At 27.8% G+C, this 23,161-nt stretch overlaps 2 protein-coding genes across 2 annotated transcripts; one reads left to right on the plus strand and one right to left on the minus strand.

Annotated features, from left to right (window-relative positions):
- Window positions 1-2,934: 2,934 nt before the first annotated feature.
- Window positions 2,935-7,454, plus strand: LOC113385726. The gene is made up of 5 exons (XM_026623564.1): window positions 2,935-3,095; window positions 4,527-4,815; window positions 6,191-6,295; window positions 6,901-7,053; window positions 7,425-7,454. The coding sequence occupies exons 1-5, from the start codon at window positions 2,935-2,937 to the stop codon at window positions 7,452-7,454; spliced, it is 738 nt and encodes a 245-aa protein (XP_026479349.1).
- A 1,063-nt stretch (window positions 7,455-8,517) lies between these two features.
- On the minus strand, window positions 8,518-16,140 carry LOC113385727. The gene is made up of 5 exons (XM_026623565.1): window positions 16,051-16,140; window positions 14,103-14,314; window positions 11,239-11,449; window positions 9,336-9,554; window positions 8,518-8,748 (listed from the first exon to the last, which is right to left on the minus strand). The coding sequence occupies exons 1-5, from the start codon at window positions 16,138-16,140 to the stop codon at window positions 8,518-8,520; spliced, it is 963 nt and encodes a 320-aa protein (XP_026479350.1).
- Window positions 16,141-23,161: the final 7,021 nt, after the last annotated feature.

A 23,161-nucleotide genomic window follows, 5' to 3' on the forward strand; every position in this document is an offset into this window, starting at 1 on the left:
AAAAAAAACCCGACCGTTAAGTGGTTAATAATAATAATAAAATAAATTCAAATTGAAAATTATTGTAGATCGTATTATAGTGTATTATTCAAAGTAGTTTATGTATAAATTATGTTGTTAAATAATTATTTGCTAAAAACACTTTGAAATCAACTTTTTAAATTCAAATTGCTTGCCCCTAAGAATATTTCCTTAATAACAATATTAAAAAATTTGAAGTTTTTGGAATTAGAATCGATAGAATTTTCTGAAAACTTGGTAATTTCATTGACTTTTCTTGAAAATTTTAAATGGAAAATTATTGATATGCTCATATTGCATTTTTACAAGATACCAAAATAATTAAACAAAAAATATTTCTAATTAATTTGTAAATTTTCAATAAATCAAACTTTTTTTTCAATTTGAATAAATTTATAATTAATTCAATTATTAATAACAATTTGAAAATTTTGACAAATCATAATTATTGGATCAATATGTTTTCTAAATATAGAAATATGCAATTTTTTTGGAAAATTTTTGATAAGGTTTTTAAAAAAATCTAATAATAGGGTTGATGAAACAACTTGAGCATTTGCCAACAGACAGGTTTGTATTAGTACGATAAAAAATATAATGAAATTAAGTTTATATTAATACTATGAATACTATAAATTAATAAATGATGATTTTTATTATTCAAGTTGGAAGTCGGATGGGAAATGTCATTTATTTGGGGCTATTTTTTAACAATAATGCTCATGGCGTTGCTATACTACTGGCATGCAAATGAAACATCTGCAGAGGTTTGTAAATTTATATTATATTCATATTTAAAATATTAAATTCGTAAAAAGTTACAATGATTTTACTTTGTATTTACTTCCTCCGTATATTATTGATTGGATATACATATCAATCACGCTCTTAAAATTTATTCATGAAATATATGAATCTGTAAAAGATTGAATTATGCTGCTCCTTTTTATTTGAATGTGACAGATGATTTTAAAATAATGCTAAATATTTTTACTGTGGCTCCTTTAAAATATAGTATTTTCATACTAAAAGCTGAATGTTAATCTTTAATCTGAAAATCAATTTTTGAGAATCAATCAAAATTTGTTTTGAATTGCCCTAATCTATAAATAATAAGGCTAAGATTTTTACATATTTTTAATTCCAGGCAGAAGAATTAGCTTTAGCTGCTTATGAATCACCTTGGGTCGACGATAATAATAATTATAGACGAGCTTTGCTTTTAATGATTCAAAGAGCAAACAGACCCATTACTCTAACCGCGGGCCTTTTTCCGATGAATCTAGCTACATATATAACAGTATGTATCCAAAAAATTTGAACAAATAATTAATAAAAAATGCTATTCAACATTTGAATTATATTAAATTTTCTTTTAGATGTTGCGGATCGCTTACAGCGCCTTCACTATTTTGAGGACAGTGAATAACTAATATAATATAATTAATATAAATTATAATAAATGTGCAAAATTTTGAAACTAGTTTTTAAATGATATTTTGTATAAAATAGTACATGTAAAATTTTTAGAATAAATATACGAATGATCTTATACAATTATTTTATTAAAATACGAATTAGGATAGAAGATGAATTGCAAAAATAATAGAAAGATATAACGCATATTATAAATAAACATCCTAAGATAAATAAAAAGTATTTGTTTATTAAAATTTCCATGGCATTAACTTTAATTTTCATAGCATCTTATAATTTATTTAAATTATCAATGTATTTTCATTTTGAATTAACTTTCATATTGAATTGCAAGTTATCACGAGATGAGATTGAAGTTTTTAAACAAATTTAAAACAAATTATAGTAATTCAATATTAAAATAGCATTTCAGCATCAACATTTGACTCAAATGATCCAAATATACTCTAAAAATATGAAAAAAAAATATCAGAATAATGTGATCGAGTATTGAGTAGTTATTTTGACAAATTACAAGTTCATACAAGTAGAAGTTATATATTTATGACCTTAATTTTTTATATAGTATTAAATAGTATTTTATTTATTTTATATTAATATACTGCTTTATAAATATATCAGTAAAAATGTAGTCAAAGAATATTGTATAGGGGTATGAAAGGAACTTGTTCAAACAAACTTTATCTTTCCCTTTGGACCCTCTATCTCAAAATCAGTACTGTTTAGCTGTAATGACGACTGTCACTATCCCAACCTGGCACAACCGTACCCAGTCTCCCCTAATATAAAAAATATGTCCATTTATACACAAAAAAATAAATAAATAGTAAAAAAGATAATAAAAATAATAATAGTTATGAATAAAATAATTTCTTACAGAATTCTTGTACCTCAAGAAATTTCAAATGAATAATTTAAATCAAAATTACTGATTCTTTGCTGAACTTATGAACTGTATAATTATCCGATTAAGTTTTTCTGGTCTTTTTTATAATAATACACTATCACAAATCGATTATAAAACTTGAGTTCATATTACTTATGCAAATGAAGGAATATTAAAATCATCATAGTTTTCATAATTATTACTTCGGTAAATCAAATCCAGGTGAAAAAAATTCTTCTGGAGACGTAGAAAAATTAGCAAATCATTAGTTGACCAACATGGACGTTGAAATAAAGAACAATAAAATTCTACAAATTCCTCTTTATGCGCTCAGAGTATCAGGATTTGTTCAATTTCAAGATCAAAAATTTAAATTCCTCCACAACTTATGGGGTTATTTTGTAATAATCTCCTATATGTGGTATAGTTTTTCTCAAGTAGTATTCCTGATTGTCAATAATTTCAAAGTAGATTTAGTTTTTAACAATGGCAGTGCGATGTGCATGTATTTTACCATATGGTCAAAAGGATTGGCATCAGTAATAAACAGAAATAAATTTAGCTCACTTTATAGTCGAGTAAATGATTCGATGAAATTAATTGAAAAAGAAGGCGATGAAGGTATGAAAATTATTTTGGAGGACATGATAAAAAGATCTAGAAGAGTTGCCTGGATAATGCAATCTATGATGACTTTTACATCAGGGGTATTTGGGATTTATCTGTTTGGTCTGACTTTTATATTTCGAGAGTAAGTATTTATTTTGATACTTTTTTATATACGTGAGAAGGTAACCCAATTTTTTTAAGACAAAACTGGGATAACAATTTTTAGTTATACTAATCCGGGATAAGACGGAATGTGGGGAGGATCTGTAAAATAACAAAGCTATTTACAAATACAATAAAAAAGTAGTTTTTTTATATAATTTTTTTTCAATCAGAATTGCGTACATTCAGAAAAATTCTATTTTTTGATTATATGTAGGTACTACTAATACGATGATATATTATATGTTTCGATCGATATGTTTTTCTTACTTTGAGACTTGTATAAAATTCTACTCCATTTTTTTTCATAATTTATAATGTTTGTTAATTTACCTACTTATTAATTTTCGAAAAATCTGGACAATCCTGGACAAAATTTCTAAATTTAGAACAAATATAACTTTTGGAAAAACCCGGGTGAAAACTGGTACTTGCTGATTAATAAAATCTATAATATTTGTTCACACAGTGGATTATGTTAATGAACGCCTAAACAAATATAGTTTTTGCAACTTCACTCATCATGTAAGAATTGTGTTTGAAGAACTTCATGTAAATGAAATTAACATACATTCATTGACTGCTTGTATTTTTTTTACTTTTTTGCTGGCGATATAATCTCATTCTTTGAACAGCTGTAATATCTGTCTTGCCTAAAAATATTTTCCATTTTAATAACTTCAAAGATTTATAGAATCTATGAATAATATAGAAATAATTTTTAATCAACAAACTACGTTTAGTACACGGCCCAAATGTTTAATTTGTTTTATTATATTCAAAGAACATGGTAAAATATTCTTCTGATTAAGGCATTTTTTATTAAATCAAGATTTGTACTACGATGTAACCTTAAAATGTTTATTTATCTACGCCGATTTCCTTGTTGTTATCGGTACGCATACAACGTTGATGCCGGTACGCATACAACAATAGATCTCTCTTCACATACACTACGACTAACGACAATCGACCCGTATAGAAATGATCTTATCGAGAGCGAATGACAAACAGTTCGGGCGTAACGAACTTCCGTTGCATTTGTACAGATTTAAACCCTAGTCGCGCTTAAAGAAGTTTTACTTTAAAAACTATTGGATCTAACATAAAAATAACAATACACCTTATAAAACAATTAAATAATGTATAATTGAAAATTATATCCTAGTTTCATAAAATAAATAACAGAGAACCAAAAGTATGCAGCATAATTATTGTTTCGCCATATGAACAGAACCGTGTTCTAGAGTTTCACTATGTGTTCGTGTATCTTTCAATTTGAAACAAAAATCATGTTTTATTTTTTATGATACATATTCCATTTTAAGTGCATATGCACTATCCGATCTGATAAAATAAAATTAATTTGCATTTTATTTCCTGCCTGTAAAATATTTCAATTTCTCTTTAGACCTGGTGAAGGAATTCATCCATTCTGTGCTGAAACTTGGTTTCCATTCATCGACAAAAACAACGTATGGATTCCATTTAGTTTATACTTCTACGCTTGTATCATGGATGCCATCCTGATGCCACAATGGAACGTCATGGTCATGGTGTTGATGATATATGCAACCAGCATGATAAAAATACTTCGACATAAATTGCAACATCGAGATGCTTTTGCCTCACAATTGAAATTAGGAAGCATTAATGAAAGCACAACTTGCAGGGGCAGTTATAATTTTATTGTTGATCGGGTTAAGGAACATTTGTCTATAATCCAGTAAGTTGCTTAATTTTGACATCTAACTAGTGATTTAGTTAAAAAAAATTGTTTGTCATTGAAAATGTTATATAATCTGATTATAAAACGCTAATTATTATAATCATTAGCTAAAAATATTATAATGAAAAAATTATAATTATGTTTTGATCAGTAACAGTTTGTTACTTTTTTGCTCCATTCATATAATTTATTAAGATATTCTATTTACAACAACAACGCTTTACAATTTACCAGTATACCAACACAATAAACTATAGAAATCGTGCTAGATTTCAAAAAATTATTGATGCACATTTTAGCAGGTTAGGTGGAATATCTTGCGACAAAAATTAATGAAAATTGCACTTAATTTATAGATCATTTTTTTGCAATTAAGCTATTAAAAATATTACATACATTAATAAACACTCAAAAATTTTGAGCAAAAATGCATATGTGGTACATCTAGTCAACCAGTTTGATTGTCTTCCAGTCTACGTGTCTATATGACTATCTGTCTACCTCTCTGATTACCAGTTTACCCATCAACCTGTTAACCAAATTACCAGTCCATTAATTTACCAATCTACCAGTACACCTGTCTATCAGCACACCTGTTCAACAATTTACCTGTCTATCAATTTACCTATCAACCTGTTTATCAATCCACCATTTTACTATTATCAATCAACCATTATCTCTGTCTAATAAAAATTCTATCTACCAGTTGTCTTGTCTACAATTTTACATATCCTCCAATTTATCTGTCCACCATTTTACCTATCTACCATTTTACATATAATTTACCTGTCTTCCTGTTTGTCTGTCTACGCACTTATCTATCTACCTGTTCAACTATTTATCTTTTCACCTGTTTATCTATCTGCCAGTTTACCTGTCTACTAGTCTACCAATTATCAATTAATTAAAAAAGATATAATTACTATAATAATTCTTACAAAATAAAAAAAAATGTTTGAAAAGTCTCCGGTGCAGCCAACCCCTACAACTTGGCTTCAATCAAAATAACCGAAAACCTGTCTCTAGATTTACCTAAAAATTAATATGGTTTTTGAATGCATAACAATTACACATACAGACAGACACCCATTTATATTTATATTTATATTATATATATATATATATATATATATATATATATATATATATATATAGACATGTATTCACAGATTTATCGAGGATTTAAGATCAGTAATATCAATTGCAATGGGTGCTGATTTCCTCAATTTCGTCTTTATTCTATGTGGTCAAGCATTGATGGGATCACGAGTATGAACTGATTTCTTTGCATCTAATTGTTTTAGAAAAATAAAATAACATAATTTATTAACAATTCTATATTTCAGATAGAAGGATTTGGCTTTGATTTATTTTTCACTATAGGATTCTTACAGTCTCAAGTATTTTGTGCTTTGCTTTACTACTGGCATGCCAATGAAACTACAGTACAGGTAATTTATCATTGTATGGGTTTGTTTCTTAATGGTAATAGTCAACTATTTAACTCATTTATTGAAAATTAATCTATACGCAATTTATATGATTAGAGGATCAGGACTATAACCAATTAATACGGTGTAAAAATTTGTTTTAAAAAAAAAATGTTTTTTTTTTACAAAACTTTTGTTACGTAATTAGCTTGAAAAGGTTCGAATAAATTATATTTTTCTCAAAATGTTGTTGGTACCACTTTGGAAGTTTAAATAATAAAAATGATGAACATTAGTCTCAAACAGGTAAGAAGAACCGAACAACATTTTATGCATAGAGAATATACAAATTTAAAAAAACAGCAAATTACATATTAATATATTGACTGAAAATTTTTGATCTATGAGAAAAAGTAAACCTTTTTTAAGCAAAAATATTTCGAAGACCTAAGAATTAGTAATTTTATAGGTGAAACCATATATATAAACCCTCCTCAAAACTGGAATAACTCTTAATATTGATTAGTTATATTGATCCGTAGATTTGGAAAAAATAACAAAACAAATAAGGTTTACATGTATACTTTAAAATAATAATGATTTAAAGATTGAATTATTATTAATAGAGTGAAGATCTAGCGACAGATATATATGAATCTCAGTGGATAGACGATTCAAAGGCCTACAAAAATGCTGTATCACTCATGATACAAAGAGCACAAAGGTTAATTATTTTTCAAGCAGGATTATTTCCTATGAATTTGCAAACCTACATAATGGTAATTATGATATAACAATAATGAATCATATTCTCCTGAATATTTCTGGCATTATATCAAAAAGTTACCCGTTAAAATAAATTAGTATAATACTTTGGCTAAAAGCTGATATTTTTCCGAAAAAAAACAACCTAGATCAGTAATGTGTACTGAAGAATGCATTAGAAATAGTCTCAAATAACATAAAAATTATTACCAAAAACAAATAACTTTAGAGTAATACTATTGTCTTGAATTGATTCCAAATACTAAAAAAAAAACCTAAAAGTATTACAGAAATACTCAATTAACATGGCATTTACAATAACTTAAAAACATGTTTCAAGCAAAATACTCTTAATTTTTTATCGTTTTATTTCTTATAATTTTAGGCATTTGAAAATGGCAAAGACATGTCATGACATGATCTAAAAAAATGTTTCTAAAAATTAGAATATCGAATTGTTCATTGTTTTGATAAAATATTCCGTTTTCTATCTATTTTCTATTTTCTGGTAAGCTTTATTCTGCATTATATTACTTTATTCCAGAATCTGTATAAATGTATACATATTATGAAACTTATTTTTATTATTAATTTTACTATAATTAGTTTTTGTATTTTAATAAATTATATTAATATTAATTTTTTTTAGATACTACGTGCATCATACAGCGTTTTCTCAATCATGAAGCAGGCGTAATTTTACTGTTTAATTAAGATGAATCATTGCAAGATTTCTACAATCAAGAAAAGTTATTTAGTTCAACTTAGTTATACTAAGTTATTTTCTAACTTAGTTACCACAGATAATTAACTTAGTTTTACTAAGAAACTTAGTTAAGTTTGTTGAATATAAGGAAAAACATGACAAAAAAGTTTATAAAATTAGTTGTGATATAATTCCACAGTTATAGTTTTGACTGGATTTGAAAATCCTATACATTTGTGTCCAAAAAAGTTGAACCTCACTACACTAAAATCTCAATGTTTAGTTATATAAAATAGTTTTTAATTTGCTAATATCATATAATACTGTGAAGTTCACAGAATATTTCTGAATTATGAACGTTTTCGTAACCATATCATTATGATACATGATCAAACATATTAAAGAGCGCTATTTTTTCAATATCAATCATTACTGTTTTGTTAATTTTCTATCATTAAAATTTCCATAATTGCAGATTTTGTAACAAAATTTTAATACTAATACTCTATAAACAATTGAAAGATAATTTAGAAGTAGACGTATAATACAATTTTGTACAATCGCACCACAGATCAGAATTACAACACAAACGTTAGATTTTTCGCTATTAACAATATCATATATAAAATAAAACGGAAAACTGACTTGTCTCAATTCAATATACAATATATTTCTTTTATATAATATTAACATCAAATTCAAATTTTTACAAGTACATTTGCTAAACATTATTTCGGCTAAATCGCCTAATATTACATTTCAAACTCCATTATTATTGCTGAGAAGTCGGTTTATCGAAAACAGTCTCGGTGCCAATTGATTTTTGGGAATTGGAGGTTTTTGAGTCTTTTGAGTTTTGGGCACTCTGAGGTTCCAAAGATGTAGCAGATGAACCAGGAGATTTATCTGGAGTTTTAGAAACATTATCACCGCTCCTCATACTTTTCTTATGTTTTGTCAAATCGAGATTTTGATTAGAATTGTCATCGTGGATTACTATTACCTTTTTGGAAATAGAGATTAAAAAGTTATATCTTCATCATTCAAAAAAAAAAAAAAAATAGAGAGGTGTCTATGACAAGGTGAGCTTTATAATATGAAAAATTTTGAATCTGTATTTTAAGATATACATATTTAGTGAACTTTGCTTGAGTACATAAAATCAAATTTACGAATTCAAGGTAATTAATAGAAGTTTAGGTACACATTTCTGTAAATGTGTCAGATATGAATATATTGTACCAATTATTATTAATTCCTATTAATCATAAATTATAAATCCTAGTAATCATAAATTAGGAAAGAAGTTAGACAAATGTACTATTATTCAACTTAAATTTCGTTCTTAATTCTTAATTTATTTATTCAATTAATATGTTCCAAATTTTGCCTTAAGGCTTAATTTAATAAACCATCAATTCCGATTAATCATGAATTATAGTGAAAGAAGTTAGGACAAGTGTACTAACATAAATAATACCTTTAAACTAAGTTATTTTAATTGCTGTATAAATGCCCTAAAATTTTCTATAATACCTTTGGCATAAATATTATTTATCTTTTCTAAAAACAAAAATCAAAGACAATTACTTCATTGTCCATATGGCGTACTCCAGAATTGGCAAATTTCCTTTGGTGATTTTTATTTTTGCTTCTTAAATCCATGAAGAAACTTTGATTTTTTTGTATAATTTGGCGTTTCTTTTTATTAGCTACTGCTTGTTGTTTACTTGTGCGTACTACTTTGTCATCAGTTTCACACTTTTTTATACTTGAAGTACTTTTCTCAGATTCGTGCGAAAACTTGGACTATAACAAACAATTAAGAAAATGTAATTTTTTAAAATTAAATAAATTATTATTTTTAGTTGAATTGTTGAAGGTACTGTTTTTATTTTTAATCGCAATATTTATGTATATTTACAATGTAAGAAAAGATTTATGGGCTGATGCTGCCGTGAAATAGATCAATGTTATTGCAAGACTATGATACGTGGCAGTTTTTATACAAAATCGTACTAAATGCCATTGAAAAAGTAATTTTTTGTGGAAAACGGCTAGAAGTTTTTCTTTTTGATTACATATTGCTTGTTATTTTAATTATATTTATTCATATATATATATATATATATATATATATATATATATATATATATTTATTCATATATATATATATATATATATATATATGTTTCAACTGGGCCCTAATCCTTCCTGTCCTATTTGATATCGCGTGACTTTTACCACTTGAGCGAGGCACTTGAGAATGAATAGAGAATTCGGACTCCGACGATCGTTGGTGGGGCAGAAGCCAGTATATTGAATGACTTGTAAAGGATAACACATATAATGCTATTTTAAGTTTCCATATTTTAAAAATTTTAAATTATAACACACTGATGATGAGACAAACCTAGTCTCGAAACTTTTGTGAAATTATTATTTAATAAGTAAGTGCAAAAAAGAATTTTGCTTGTTCATATTTCTAAATTAATATCTATCTATCCATTCAGAATACATTTGTCATATATATATATATATATATATATATATATATATATATAAATTTATAAATTGAAACAAATGTTGAAAACGTAAAATACCTTTAACCCTCCGTCGGTCGGATATTTTTTCACCTTCGAACGGTCGGAAAGGTCTGGCTGGACCACCATTCATTTTACATGCATTTATATGGAATAAATGAGTTTTTGGTGTTTATATATATTATATATTAACGATTATATAAAAAAAATCAAGAAATATAAAAAATCGTCGCTTTTTTTGTTAATTTTTCTGTTTTATATCGATGAAAAACAATATTTATTCTTTTTCGGCGCCTTTGAAAGAATGTGAAATTCAAATGAAAACGAAATGAGGTGCGTCGCCTTTAAAATGAGCTGTAAAACTCAAAGTGAAAATATAATTTCACTACAGCTTTGCCAAAAAAAAAAAAAAATCGAACGCAGTACGGGTAGAAAAATTGTTGATAATGTGTGCATTACTCATCCGATTTTCAGTGTTTGCGATTACCAATAAGTTTGGTTATAATGAAAATACTAACATTCATGTTACAACACGTAGCAAAGAATATGTACAACCATAGATAAACAAGTATATAACGCAGTTTTAATAGAAAATACCATTAAAAAAGACAAAATACTAGTTTACATATATCAAAAAGGGTATATTTCATACAAAATGTATGGGTGGTCTGGACAGATGTTTCCGACCGTTCTAAGTATAAAAAAGTTAATATCCTTATAATTATCCTTCTGTACATTTTTTTGTCCTGATTTTTTCATTGATTGACAGCTAATGAAATTTTAGGAAAAGTCAAGAAATTTCAAGTCGATAGGATTACTAGAAGTATATATTTTTTTAAATTGAAGTCGAAAAAAGTCTGGCCAGACCACGCCGACCGACGGAGGGTTAAGATAGAAAACCATCTACATAATATTTCAAACTCAACTGAACTGTATATCAAAATACTGACTTGTTGATCGGAAGTGACGGGTTTGATCTCCGTACTTTCATCTTTTCTTTCCGGCTCTTCGAGAGCGTCGGATTTGTGATGTCTTAAGCGCCGCTGAGTGGGTTTTTCGCGCTGCCGTCGGTCGCGGTGATGGACTCGGCCGCTAATTCTGGAACCTCGCCTGGTATGATGCGGTCTACGCCCGGAAGCTCGTCGACGAACGTAACGGCTTCTATGAGGACATATGATGTTTGAATTGTTTCAGAAGTTTAAAGTAATCACGTTCAAGTTCAAATGAAGTACTGTTGAAAAATTGTACGGTTGAAGAATTGAAATAGTAAAAATTTATTTTTAATTGTTTGGGTTGTTTTCAAGTGATGTAAGGATTTCAAGAGGTTGAAAATGATTTTATTGTTAGGTAAATGTATTAGAAACTACTTTGCGATATAATTCCAATTTATTTTAATATTCTCATGAAAGAACCTATATATGCGTTTGGCGAGGGCAGTTGTTAGACCCGAGAAACCCATATATGTATTCCACCTAAATTCATGCCGATGGCCGAGGAACTCAATGAAACCAAACCAAATAGTTAATGAACAAATAAATATTTTAATTATTCTATAGAAAATCTGTGTATTTAAATATAACATGTATGTCTATAATTTAAGTTGGAGTGCTAGAATTTGAGTAAGAGTACCTAAAATATGCGTTGGCTATATATGAAATGACTATGGCGGCAGGAGGGCACCACCATTTGGAACAGTCCCGTCCACAAAGCGTTAAAGTAATCACGTTTCAAGCATTTTATTAGAGAAAATTGTACTATTGAAAAATTTTGGAATTGATTTCAAGGGATGTATGGATTTCAAAAGATTGAAAATGATTTTATTGTAAAGTATATGTATTAGAAAATATTTTACAATATAATTTTTAATATTAAACAAGTTTTTTTTTTGCTATAAAATGGCTCAATGTCAATTTTAATGCCACACAAATATTTTATGCCTTCAAAATTTTTGTTCTTAGAAAAAAGTTTTATGTTATCTAAAAAAAAGTAAATTTTTGTCAACTAAATTATCAATTGAGGATGATTTGAAGCTTTTTGGGGAAGTTAGCCTTACTTTGCTGGTCGACTACTCAGTTATACTACTCAGTAGATTATAGACAAAAATTAATGATATAAAACCATTTTGCACTGATTTCGTCATAAGCACCAACATTTGTCAGTCATTTTGTCGTCATCTCATCTCCTTTGATATCGCTTCTCTAAAGTTATCTAAATGGCTTAGTGGAGTCTCTCGTCCAACTCTCTGGTTTTCTGCTCGAATTTATTTATAGAATTTACTAACCGTGCAATTTTCATAAGTTCCCTAATTTTAGGATCATCAAATTTATCACTTTTAAATTCTTTTTGTCTTTGGCAAAAGGTTTTGATGATTTCGGTTGATTATTATTATCATGAACAGGGGTCGTGTAGCTGATCGCAAGTAGACCCCAAAACCATGATGGTCGTGGGGTCTGACCATTTACTTATGTAGTCCGAATTTATTTCATTGATATTCACCACACAGGAGAAACATTCGTCATGAACACATTGAGGTTTTTTACTAAATCACGATGTTATAATAATAGTATTTTTTTAAGAACCCATGTTTTAACTTGATTACGCAATTCAATATTAAGTTAGTTACAATACATATTCATCACAAATACTATAGGGATTATGTACACAACATATTAGCGTCGTTGCTATAGCTAAAATATCAGATAAAACCTCTTAGTTATCAGTTATTCATTCTTATCGACTTCCAGTCCAGACCAATTTATTGGACTACGGACAGAAATCAGCATCCTGACCTTCTGGATGTTTATATAATAAATGGCATTTCTAACTCATACACCAAGAAGATAATTTAGATTTATCATCAGATCATACACTTATTATAGCAACCAACGAACAAAAGAGAAGAAATTTAACGGTCTTTCCAATAGTAAAACAAACTGGGATTCTTCCAAACAGGAGTATATTCTAATTTAGACCTTAAAGTTAGATTGAAAACTGAAGCAGATATAGAAAATAGATGTGGAGTACAAAATGCTACTCTATATCTAACATACAGCGAAACAACGTCTAATATCCCAATGGAAATTAAAATACTAATAAGAAAAAAGACGAGCAATGATAATATGGCAAAGGTCATGTAATTTAAGGGATAAAAACACTATTCAATAACTTATCGAATGTTCTAAAACAACAGTTGGAAGTCATGCGGAACAATAGTGTGACAGAATAAATTACTAATCTTGATTATTCGATATGGAAACCAATGAAATCTTCGAGCAAACCAAACCATTTTTAGTTAAACTGCGATAATAAAAATGTGGGGGATTCTCCAAAACTCACAAACAAGAAGAACGGAAAGTATGTTTGAAATCAGCGTACTACTACTAGTCCAGTCATTATAGTAAGATAACCTCGGAATTCGATATATCCAGCTGTAAGTATGTAAATATATGTAAGTTGACACCCTAAAGTTGCCTCAAATCCTACATATGGTATTGATACCTTACTATATGTAGGTTTGGAGTCAACTTTAGGTTGTCAATATACAAGTATTTACAGACTTACAGCTGGGTATCTCGAATTCCGAGATTGTTACCTAATTTAAGCTTAAATGACTGGACTATACACAATTCTAAAAGATTTAAGAAAAAAGTTCCAGGAAGAAAACAAAAGTGCCATTTTTATCACGCAGTGTTATCTACGTGAATATTCACGCAAATGGTGTAACATAAACCAAATAAGTATTTATAATATGAAAACTACAATTTTTATACTAAAAGAAGTTTATACAGTCTAAAACCCTATCTAAATCACTTACCGTTCGACGCTGTCCTGCATGGCCCAAAGAACATGCTGTTTAAACATATTGCTGATGTGCCTTTTGGCACGTTTCAAGCTTTCGGTGACTCGACGTTCGAAGTCCCACATATCAGGACGACGACGTTTTCTTTTAAAATGGTCGGAGTCACATACTGATCTGCATGCATCACATAAGTGTTTTCCACTCCTCGTGCCTTTATAATGCTGTTTCTGTTAAAAGATTAACAAAAAATCTATTAATAAAAAGTAATAAAATATATACTTTCAGGTAAAAAATATAAGATATAAACTTATTAATAATTTAAATGATGCTGACTGAAATTCTCGCAATAAAGTTTTTTAGGTTCATTACTGTATGATCATTTTTTCTCCAGTCAACAAAAAAAGAGCGTACCACTGGGTAATTTATAGTTTCTTTTTTCAACTAGTAATCTAACCATAATAATTACTGAGTGACTTTGTTTAAGAGTCAGATTGTAATGGAATATATGTGCAACAAAAATTGAGCAATAATTTTTGAAAGATGTGTCGGGATTAACTCATAAGTAGAGTTCAAGACTCACATGCCGGAGGTTCGGAGTTCGAATCCCCGGCAAAAAATATAGAAATACTGTTGAAAAAATAGTTAAAAAAATGTTTTTAAAATAATGTTAAAAATAGTTTAAAATAGTATTGAAAATAATCCAATCGCGTATTAAAGATTTGAGAATAAAAATTAAATTGAATAGAAGTAATGAAGGAAGTAATGGAAGTAAGAATAGAAGTAATGAAGACGTAAGAAGATAGAAGATACAATGACAGATAATGAAGAAGAGTAAGAATGAAGTTACGTCGAAGAGTACATAGAATAAGAATAGAATATAAAATAGAAATAAGAATAGGATTTATGTAAGGAAAATAGTATGAACATGCAGATGTATTGAAATTGAAATATTATATTGAAATTGAAATATGTTGTAGGTGCCTAAATGATCGAGTAATAAAAATTAAAAAAAAATATTGAAAATGTTTGAAAGACTATGCGGCAAATGCACTGATAAATTTAATTAATAACCATAAAAAAGCTTCATAATACCACTACATGTGGGGCAGGCACCAAGGTCCAATTAGACTTTGAGAAATTATTTTGAAGAAAGCAGACAAATTAGATCACAACAAATACCATATATCAAACAACTATCTGACTATTTAGTAAAACTCCTTCCTAAAATTATTCTAGAGAACAATTTCCACAATTAATTATTGTAGAATCTCTTTCTATTCTTTAAAAAATTGTCACCCAGGGCTTTTTATACCACAAGCGGGGTAAAATTGGACGGCTAAGGGGCAAACAGGTCAAATGTCATGTTTTTAATTTCAAATATATTTAGGTAAGAAATCATCAAGTGTTCGGTGGCCCCAACTTCATAAGTACTATTGAGTAAATTATTTATTCTATTTCAAAAAACACTAATTATATTTGATCTTATATTTAATTTTAATTTTAAAAAATCAATGCTGTTTTAGACATATCTTTTTTATTCCCGAAATTGTTTTTGTAATTTTATATGTCGTCAGTGAAGAGGATTGCAATTGTTCTAAATTGTGAAATTTTTAAGTTTAAATTCAAACAGTTGAAATGGCCAATGTTAAAACTTCGATAGAATGAATAAAAAATCATAAATTATTGACAGAATTACAAAATTAAAATAATTATGAAAATCTTAGTTTAATATGCAAATGCTAAATTCTCATTTTTGGCTTTTGTATGATAATGTTTAGCTTTTTAACTCCAAAATTCCGAAACTGCAATCTTTGATAAAAATCAGTAGACATTGGCAATACATATCAAATTTTTTCACTATTTTTTAGCCGTTTTCTACAAAATGTGACAGATCTAGACACATACATGCTAGATTGACAAGTTTAATAATCACATTGATAACATAAATAAAGTTAATATTTACCCTTGGAGGTGATTTCAGTTCACTATCTGAAGTGTCAGAACTGTGTGAAATAACAGTAAAAGATTTTTTTCTCAATGCCCTACGAGGCATTTTGATTTAATTTTCACTGTAGAATCTTGAATTTAGAACACTCATTAAATAAAATAATTCTAACATTCAATTCCCGTATAGAAATTTTTAAAAGCCCCAAATTTTTCGTCACCCAAATTTTGTCAACAATTAAAATTTACGCGAGCAAAATTTAATACATATTCGTTTGTTTAAAATTTTGTGCACCCTTGGATGTAGACAATTCTATAAAAATCGTTGTTTTTGTTTGGTTTTACATTAAGTAGGCGAATAAAATCTTTGCTTTTTATCAAAAATTTGTTTTGTCAAATATAAATTAATTTTAAATTGATAAATAATTGAAACAGTGCCTCAAAGGTGCGCGCATAAAAAGATCCACTAAAAATGACCACAAAGTATTTGAAAGTAGAGTGAACAAGATGTATAATACATCACCTTGATTCTTAAGGCTTTACTTTCCGGATATTAATATAACAAAATTATTTTCTTTTGCTATTTTTTTGGTTGTGAGCAGTGTTGTTTAATTTATGAGACCTTAATATAATTTTTAAGTATGTGTTATTTAATTCTTTCATAAGAAGTATTGTCAATTTTAAATTTGATTCAACAGATGTTTTATATAATCTCTATGAAAACTTCCACGAGTGAGGTAAAAAGGACCAACTGAACATTGACCCTGGCAAAGAGTGTCAACAATAAAGAGTAGTAAAAAAAAATTAAGTTGAAAAAGCAAATTTTACCAGATACAATTAATTAAAAAATAAATAGTTATCGCAACTCTGTGAATATTTCTGATAAAATACGAGATTAAACATATATACAGTGTTATCTCTGTAAAAAATGTAGTCATGATATTTATATTTTAACTTCCCGTAGGATAATCAAATTTGATCTTATTCAAATAAATAACATATTTTTTTAGTAACAATATTTAATCAATTAATTAATTTCCACATCTCAATACTACTGACTATATAGTTGAACAATTTACCCACGTCATTAAAAAGTCGTTTTAACGAGCAGCCAAGTAGCACTCCTCGCTAAGGGCTGTTTATATTAAGAGAAACTTTGTAAATTAAATTCTGTCGACTATAAACCCTTATCGTAGAACATTACACTTTTAGGGATTAGAGACGACGATTGTGTAGTACAGAACGCTTTTCGCATAAACCTAAAACTGTTTTATCGCTCATAAAACATAACTATAGAATGTATAATACGACATAGCTGTTTGCATTTGAAAGCAGATCGATTATTTCAGGACGAAATCATTTTCGACAGACTTTTTTCTTTTATCACAATATTACGTGAAATAATTACATGATTATTTCGGTCCAAGTTTTGGAAAATTACCATCTAATACTCTAAAGCAGTATGCATGCTTCTCACATAATTTTATTTTTTATTCATTTATTATTATACAGCAATCAGAACAGTAATTACATTCTATGAGAAATGCTAATGTATATAAACTAAAAAGAATAAACTAAATAAGAATAAATAAAGATAATAACATAAGAATAGTAATTATCAATAATAATAATAGATAATAATAATAATAAAATAATATAATAATACTACAAAATACATTAAATTAACATATTTTGATGATTTACTCTAAAAAATATAGATATTGTTCCATTAAACAATTTGATAGATTAGGATATTATCCATTGGTGATTTCTCATATGTATATTAACGTTTTTAAATTTATTATGGTAATATAATGTCACCCCAGGTTGACAACTGGAAATAGGTCAGCAAACAAAAATCCTGTGGGTTCTATGAATAAAATCGTGGTCCACAATATATTGATAATTAAATATTAAAACATAAGAAATATATAGTAAAAGTATATATGTTTATAGAATACTTTATTTTTTTGCTCTAAATTTAATTTAGAAATATGTAAATGACTGTCCAATTTGTCTTTGAGCAATAGGTATATTGTAAAAACCAAACCCAATATTATAACAAAAAAAAATATACATATCAAATAAATAACTATCTGATTATGTTCAGTTAAACTCCCAGATAATTCATCATTGTAGAAACATGTTTTTTTGCCGTTTTTCTAAAATTTGTCACTTGGTCTTAATTTTATTTTTGAAGGGATTTCATAAAATAATAGCATTATGGAACCAATGCAAAATGAAATTTTATGGGTACATTTTTACTGAAATAGCACTGTCTATAACCTTGATCTGGTATTTCGTCAGAAATAATCTTCAACATAGTTTAAAACAACTATTTATTTAACTTATCTCTTGTAAAATTGCTTTAGGTAACTTAATTTATTGTTTTAAACATTTTTTTTATTGTTTACACCTTTGTAAAGGTAAGAGTTTAGTACTTTTTACCTCGACCACATGTGAGTTTCTACAGGAATTATATGAAAAAACTGTTAAATATAATTAAAAAATAACTAAATAATAAAAAATCAAGATGTAGTATCTTATAAAATAATTACATAACGTATGCCTAAACTTTATATTAAGGTGTTGTAAACTAAATAACAGTGATCACTACCAAAAAACTAACAACAGAAAAAAATACTTTTGTTATGACAGCTACGTCGTAAGATTCAAGGTAATGGCTGATTATACATCTTATTTCCTCAACTTCCAGATATTGTTGTTAAAAAATTTCTAAATTTATTTGTTTTTGGCATATCAGTAGTGGATCTTTTTACCCGCAAACTTTTAAGCCCGCTCTACTCTATATATGTTTTTACTAATCTGAAACTTCTTCGAAATAATGATATATGTTGTAAAAGCTTCACAATTTTGTTTTAAAAAATGGAAAAAGTTATAATTATTACTCTTTTAAAAAAGTAATTGTTTTTATGTATTGCAACTTCAAGCAATAATATTGAATAAAAATATAAACAAATTGTGATATTATTGTTAAGTTAAAATCTATCTATTACACCTCGTATTTATTTTACTTGTATGAGAACTTAATATGATAGATTGTCAGATACACTTTCTGTATATTAAATCTAATCAATTAACAAGCAACCCTTTTACACATATTTGCACATATTACTGATTTTAATGACGTTTTAATAAAGGGCAAAATCTGTCGAGCTGAAAATTATATTATCAAATATGCATCAGTACATCGATTTATAATTTGGTGTATCAAATTTATTCCTGACTTGACATATTTTAGCATGCCACTATGAAGGATTGAGCGTTATTATTATTTGGGGGATGATTTTGGATGGGTTTTCCTCTACCAGAAATGCATGAAATATTATTTTAGCTATCAAAATAAATCGATTCATAATCGAATGTAAATGATATACAATATAACTTGTATCACTACTTATATATTATTACAACAATTTCAATTTAACTGCATTGAAATTAAAAATTGTTCAATTTTGTTACTTGATTAGTTACTTGATCAGCGATCATTTACCAGGTTCTTTAAGTGCTCAATATATATATATATATTTATATATATATATATATATATATATACATTTTTTTTAAATAAAATTCAATATGAGATTTGCAGAACAAGTAGTTGAAAATTTATGAGATTTAATAATTCATAAAAGCTTCTTCGAAAATCACTGGTTTGAAACTAAACCAATAACCTTATTCAAAAATCCTACATAATAAATAATTCACAAAAAGAATAACATAACTTAATTGTTTAGAAGAAGAGATATTGCTACAAGAATAACTCTTGTAGTAATTATTAGTTGTATTTGTAATTCTTGCATTAAAATTTTATAACGAGCATGTCAAGAATTCAATCTTTCTTAATATACAAAGGCTAAGGATAACAGTTCAATTTCATTTTTCCCCAGATTCCATAAGAATTATTTTTTTCTCAATGCGTAATTGTGCTAAGTTAGTAAACTATGTGTATCTCAAATAACCAGTGTTGACAAAGTATCATTAATTATAATCACAATATAATTTAGTTGCAACATTGCATGTTTGGGTAAACTCAGGATATTCTTCACAGATAAAGTAAGGAAACTAGATCGAGAAACAAATATCATTAGTACAAATTAGTTTTTCCTGGTCCTGGTATATGTATATATAAACGTATCTAGATCATTAATAAAAGTTAACTATGGACATTTGTAATAGTAGTAATAACTACTATGTAACTTTGTATTGTATTATACGATTTAGAATATTTGATTCACATTATACAAATTGTATGAACGCTGGCTATGGTCTTTAACCACTTAGCAGTGGCGCTTACATCAAAGAGTTTGCGCAGTTGTATATTGTACGAGTTGAGCTCATGACGACTATATACGTCAATCGCAGAGTAATATAAGATTTATTACTACTAGTTATTTTTCACGTATCAAAACTAATAATGGATTGAATTCAATTAAATTTTATACATGCATAAATGTTAGAAAGTTAGAACTGTTTTTGACAAAAATTTTAATTGAATAGCTGAATCTTGATTCTGATTTATTAATTATATTATCTGCAAACATCTGAACTTCTGAACTTGCCTTAAGGTAAAATTGCCACTTATATCCACTTATTTCATACAGTTGTAACCTCAAAATATTCTTAACAACTTGCCATTTCAGAATATATATTCTTTTTCGAAAATTTTAATTTGAATAGCAAATGTTGTCAATACTGTTATTTGGCCACTTCATAATAAGTTCATGATGTCAATCACAATGAATTTAACTAAACCAATTAGAGAATTTAAATGAAATAGTAAAGTATATGAGTATATAAAAATAATTTAATTTGTATATATGTATTATAGGTGTTTTATGACGCAGCGGCTAAGCGCACCGTCTCGTGTGGACGGAGTCGTAAAGGTAAGAACCCTGGACAACCTGATGTTGCGCAGTAGCGTTGTCTACTTTCACTTAAAAATATAGATCAAAAATATGATTCCAATTAAAAATAGTCAATTTCGGGCACTGCCGTGTGAATTGACAATGAGAAATCTCTCACACTATTCTTCTCTGAATCGAGTTAAGGTTTAACTCAGCTCATGGACTTGCCTTAGGCCAGTTGTTAAGAATTCCCAATGGTGGTGGTCTAAATTATTTTTTGTAAGGGTGTCGTCGTATCGTATTCCGATACGATGGACAGTCGCCAGGCGATGTAGGCGGTCGTCTGCATTTCATTTCACACATCACGTGCAAAATGCTTTAGTGATATAAGATATTTTAATTTTTGAGCTTAATTTATGTGTCTGGACCGTCTACATCCGCGTCGATAGTTTTTTATGTGTCTGCAAAATGATTTGAAATAAGCATAAGAAATCATCCCCCGTATACGTAGAAATTAATGTAACCCGCCTCTTACGGGCGGGGCTAATATTGTTAATCCTAATTTTTAATAATTTTTATTTAGTATAAGTTTAGAGCGCAGTATAGAAACATCAACTATCTGTTGCAGTTATATTCACCATATTTTCTTATAATATATATTAATTATCAAACGTCGCATTTTATTTAAATAATCACAGATCACACCAAGAGTTCTATTATACAATAGAACAAATTTAAAGGTGAAGTGTTTAGATAATTAAATCGACAACACCCTGTTAGACGTCGAAGTAAAGATTAAGCTTCGCGCCTTAACATTTGGTCCAAACGAGCCGAATATTTATCATTTGGACTTTTACAACTTTCCAAAGGTCACAAATAAACAATATTAATAATTTTAAGTGATCTTTTGGATGTTCAAGTAAATTAATCAACCAGCAACATACAGTCCGCTAAAATATTAAAGTAAATTATTAAATTAAAATCAAATCTATAGTGCAAGTGATTAAATTTAATAATATTAATAATTCAAGTGATTAGTTTATAAAATCACTAAAAAAAATTAATAAATTCAAGTGAGTTATTATTAAATTAAGATCAAATTAATAGAATGAGAATGATTAAATTTAATAATACCACAAATAAATGATTAAATTTCAGTGATTAAAATTAATAAAATCACAAATAAATTACTATATTCGAAAGAATAATAGTATTTCCATTATAAAATTCAATTAATAATAAATCAAATTATTAAATAAAATATAAGTTAAACAACAAGTGTAACACCGTGAGGACAAAGCAAGCCGAACGGAACAGCTGAGATATTCTACGCGGGCAACAGCGAAGGCACAGCGGGACAGCAAAAAAGGTCAGTCAAGTACATTCCTCAATTACTCCTTTATTGCTTAAATACATCCTTTTTTTATATAAGTTGGTTTTGATCTATGCAAAAAATGGAGTTACAAAAAGAATTAAAAACTAAAAAGAAAGTTTTAAAGATGAAACTAACAAAATTAGAAAATTATTGCCAAAAATTATTAAAGTTGCCGATGTCTGAATTAATTAGTAGTGATCTCAGTAATCGTTTAGAGGAATTAAACAAATAAAGATTATGAAAACGTAATCATTAATTTAATTACTATCAATGACGACGAGGTGGAGTCGAATAAGTTATGTGAGATCGATCTCTCCGAAGTCATTGATACTTGTGATCGAGTAAAAGAAATTTTTAATTCTTTAATTAATAAAATACCACAATCGGAGTCGAGCAGCTCGATTGCAAGCGAGCAATCACACGGTTTTCAAAACAATATTAAGCTTCCAAATATAGCGCTACCAATATTCGATGACGCTTATAGTAATTGGTTGCAATTTTATGATTCCTTTACCGCATTAATACATAACGACACAAATCTAAGCAATGCCCAAAAATTTTATTATTTGAAATCTTGCCTAAAAAATGAAGCTGCAAGCGTAATTCATTCATTACCATCATCGGCAGCGAATTACGAGATTGCTTGGGAATTACTTAAAGATAGGTTCGAAAATAAAAAGTTAATAATTAGTAACCATATTAAAAATTTATTTAATCATTCTGAAATAAAGACAGAAGATTTTAAAATGTTAAGAAATTTAGTGGATAGCTTCAATAAAAATTTACGTTGTTTAGAAGCGTTAGGTGAGCCTGTCAATAATTGGGACTCATTAATTATGTATTTAATGTTAACGAAGGTGGATTCAGCTACTCGTCGCGAATGGGAG

The sequence above is a fragment of the Ctenocephalides felis genome, unplaced genomic scaffold (genome assembly GCF_003426905.1).
Source record: "Ctenocephalides felis isolate EL2017-DRISC unplaced genomic scaffold, ASM342690v1 CF-g0.4_SCAFFOLD_03571, whole genome shotgun sequence".
In the NCBI taxonomy this organism is placed as follows: Eukaryota; Metazoa; Arthropoda; class Insecta; order Siphonaptera; family Pulicidae; genus Ctenocephalides; species Ctenocephalides felis.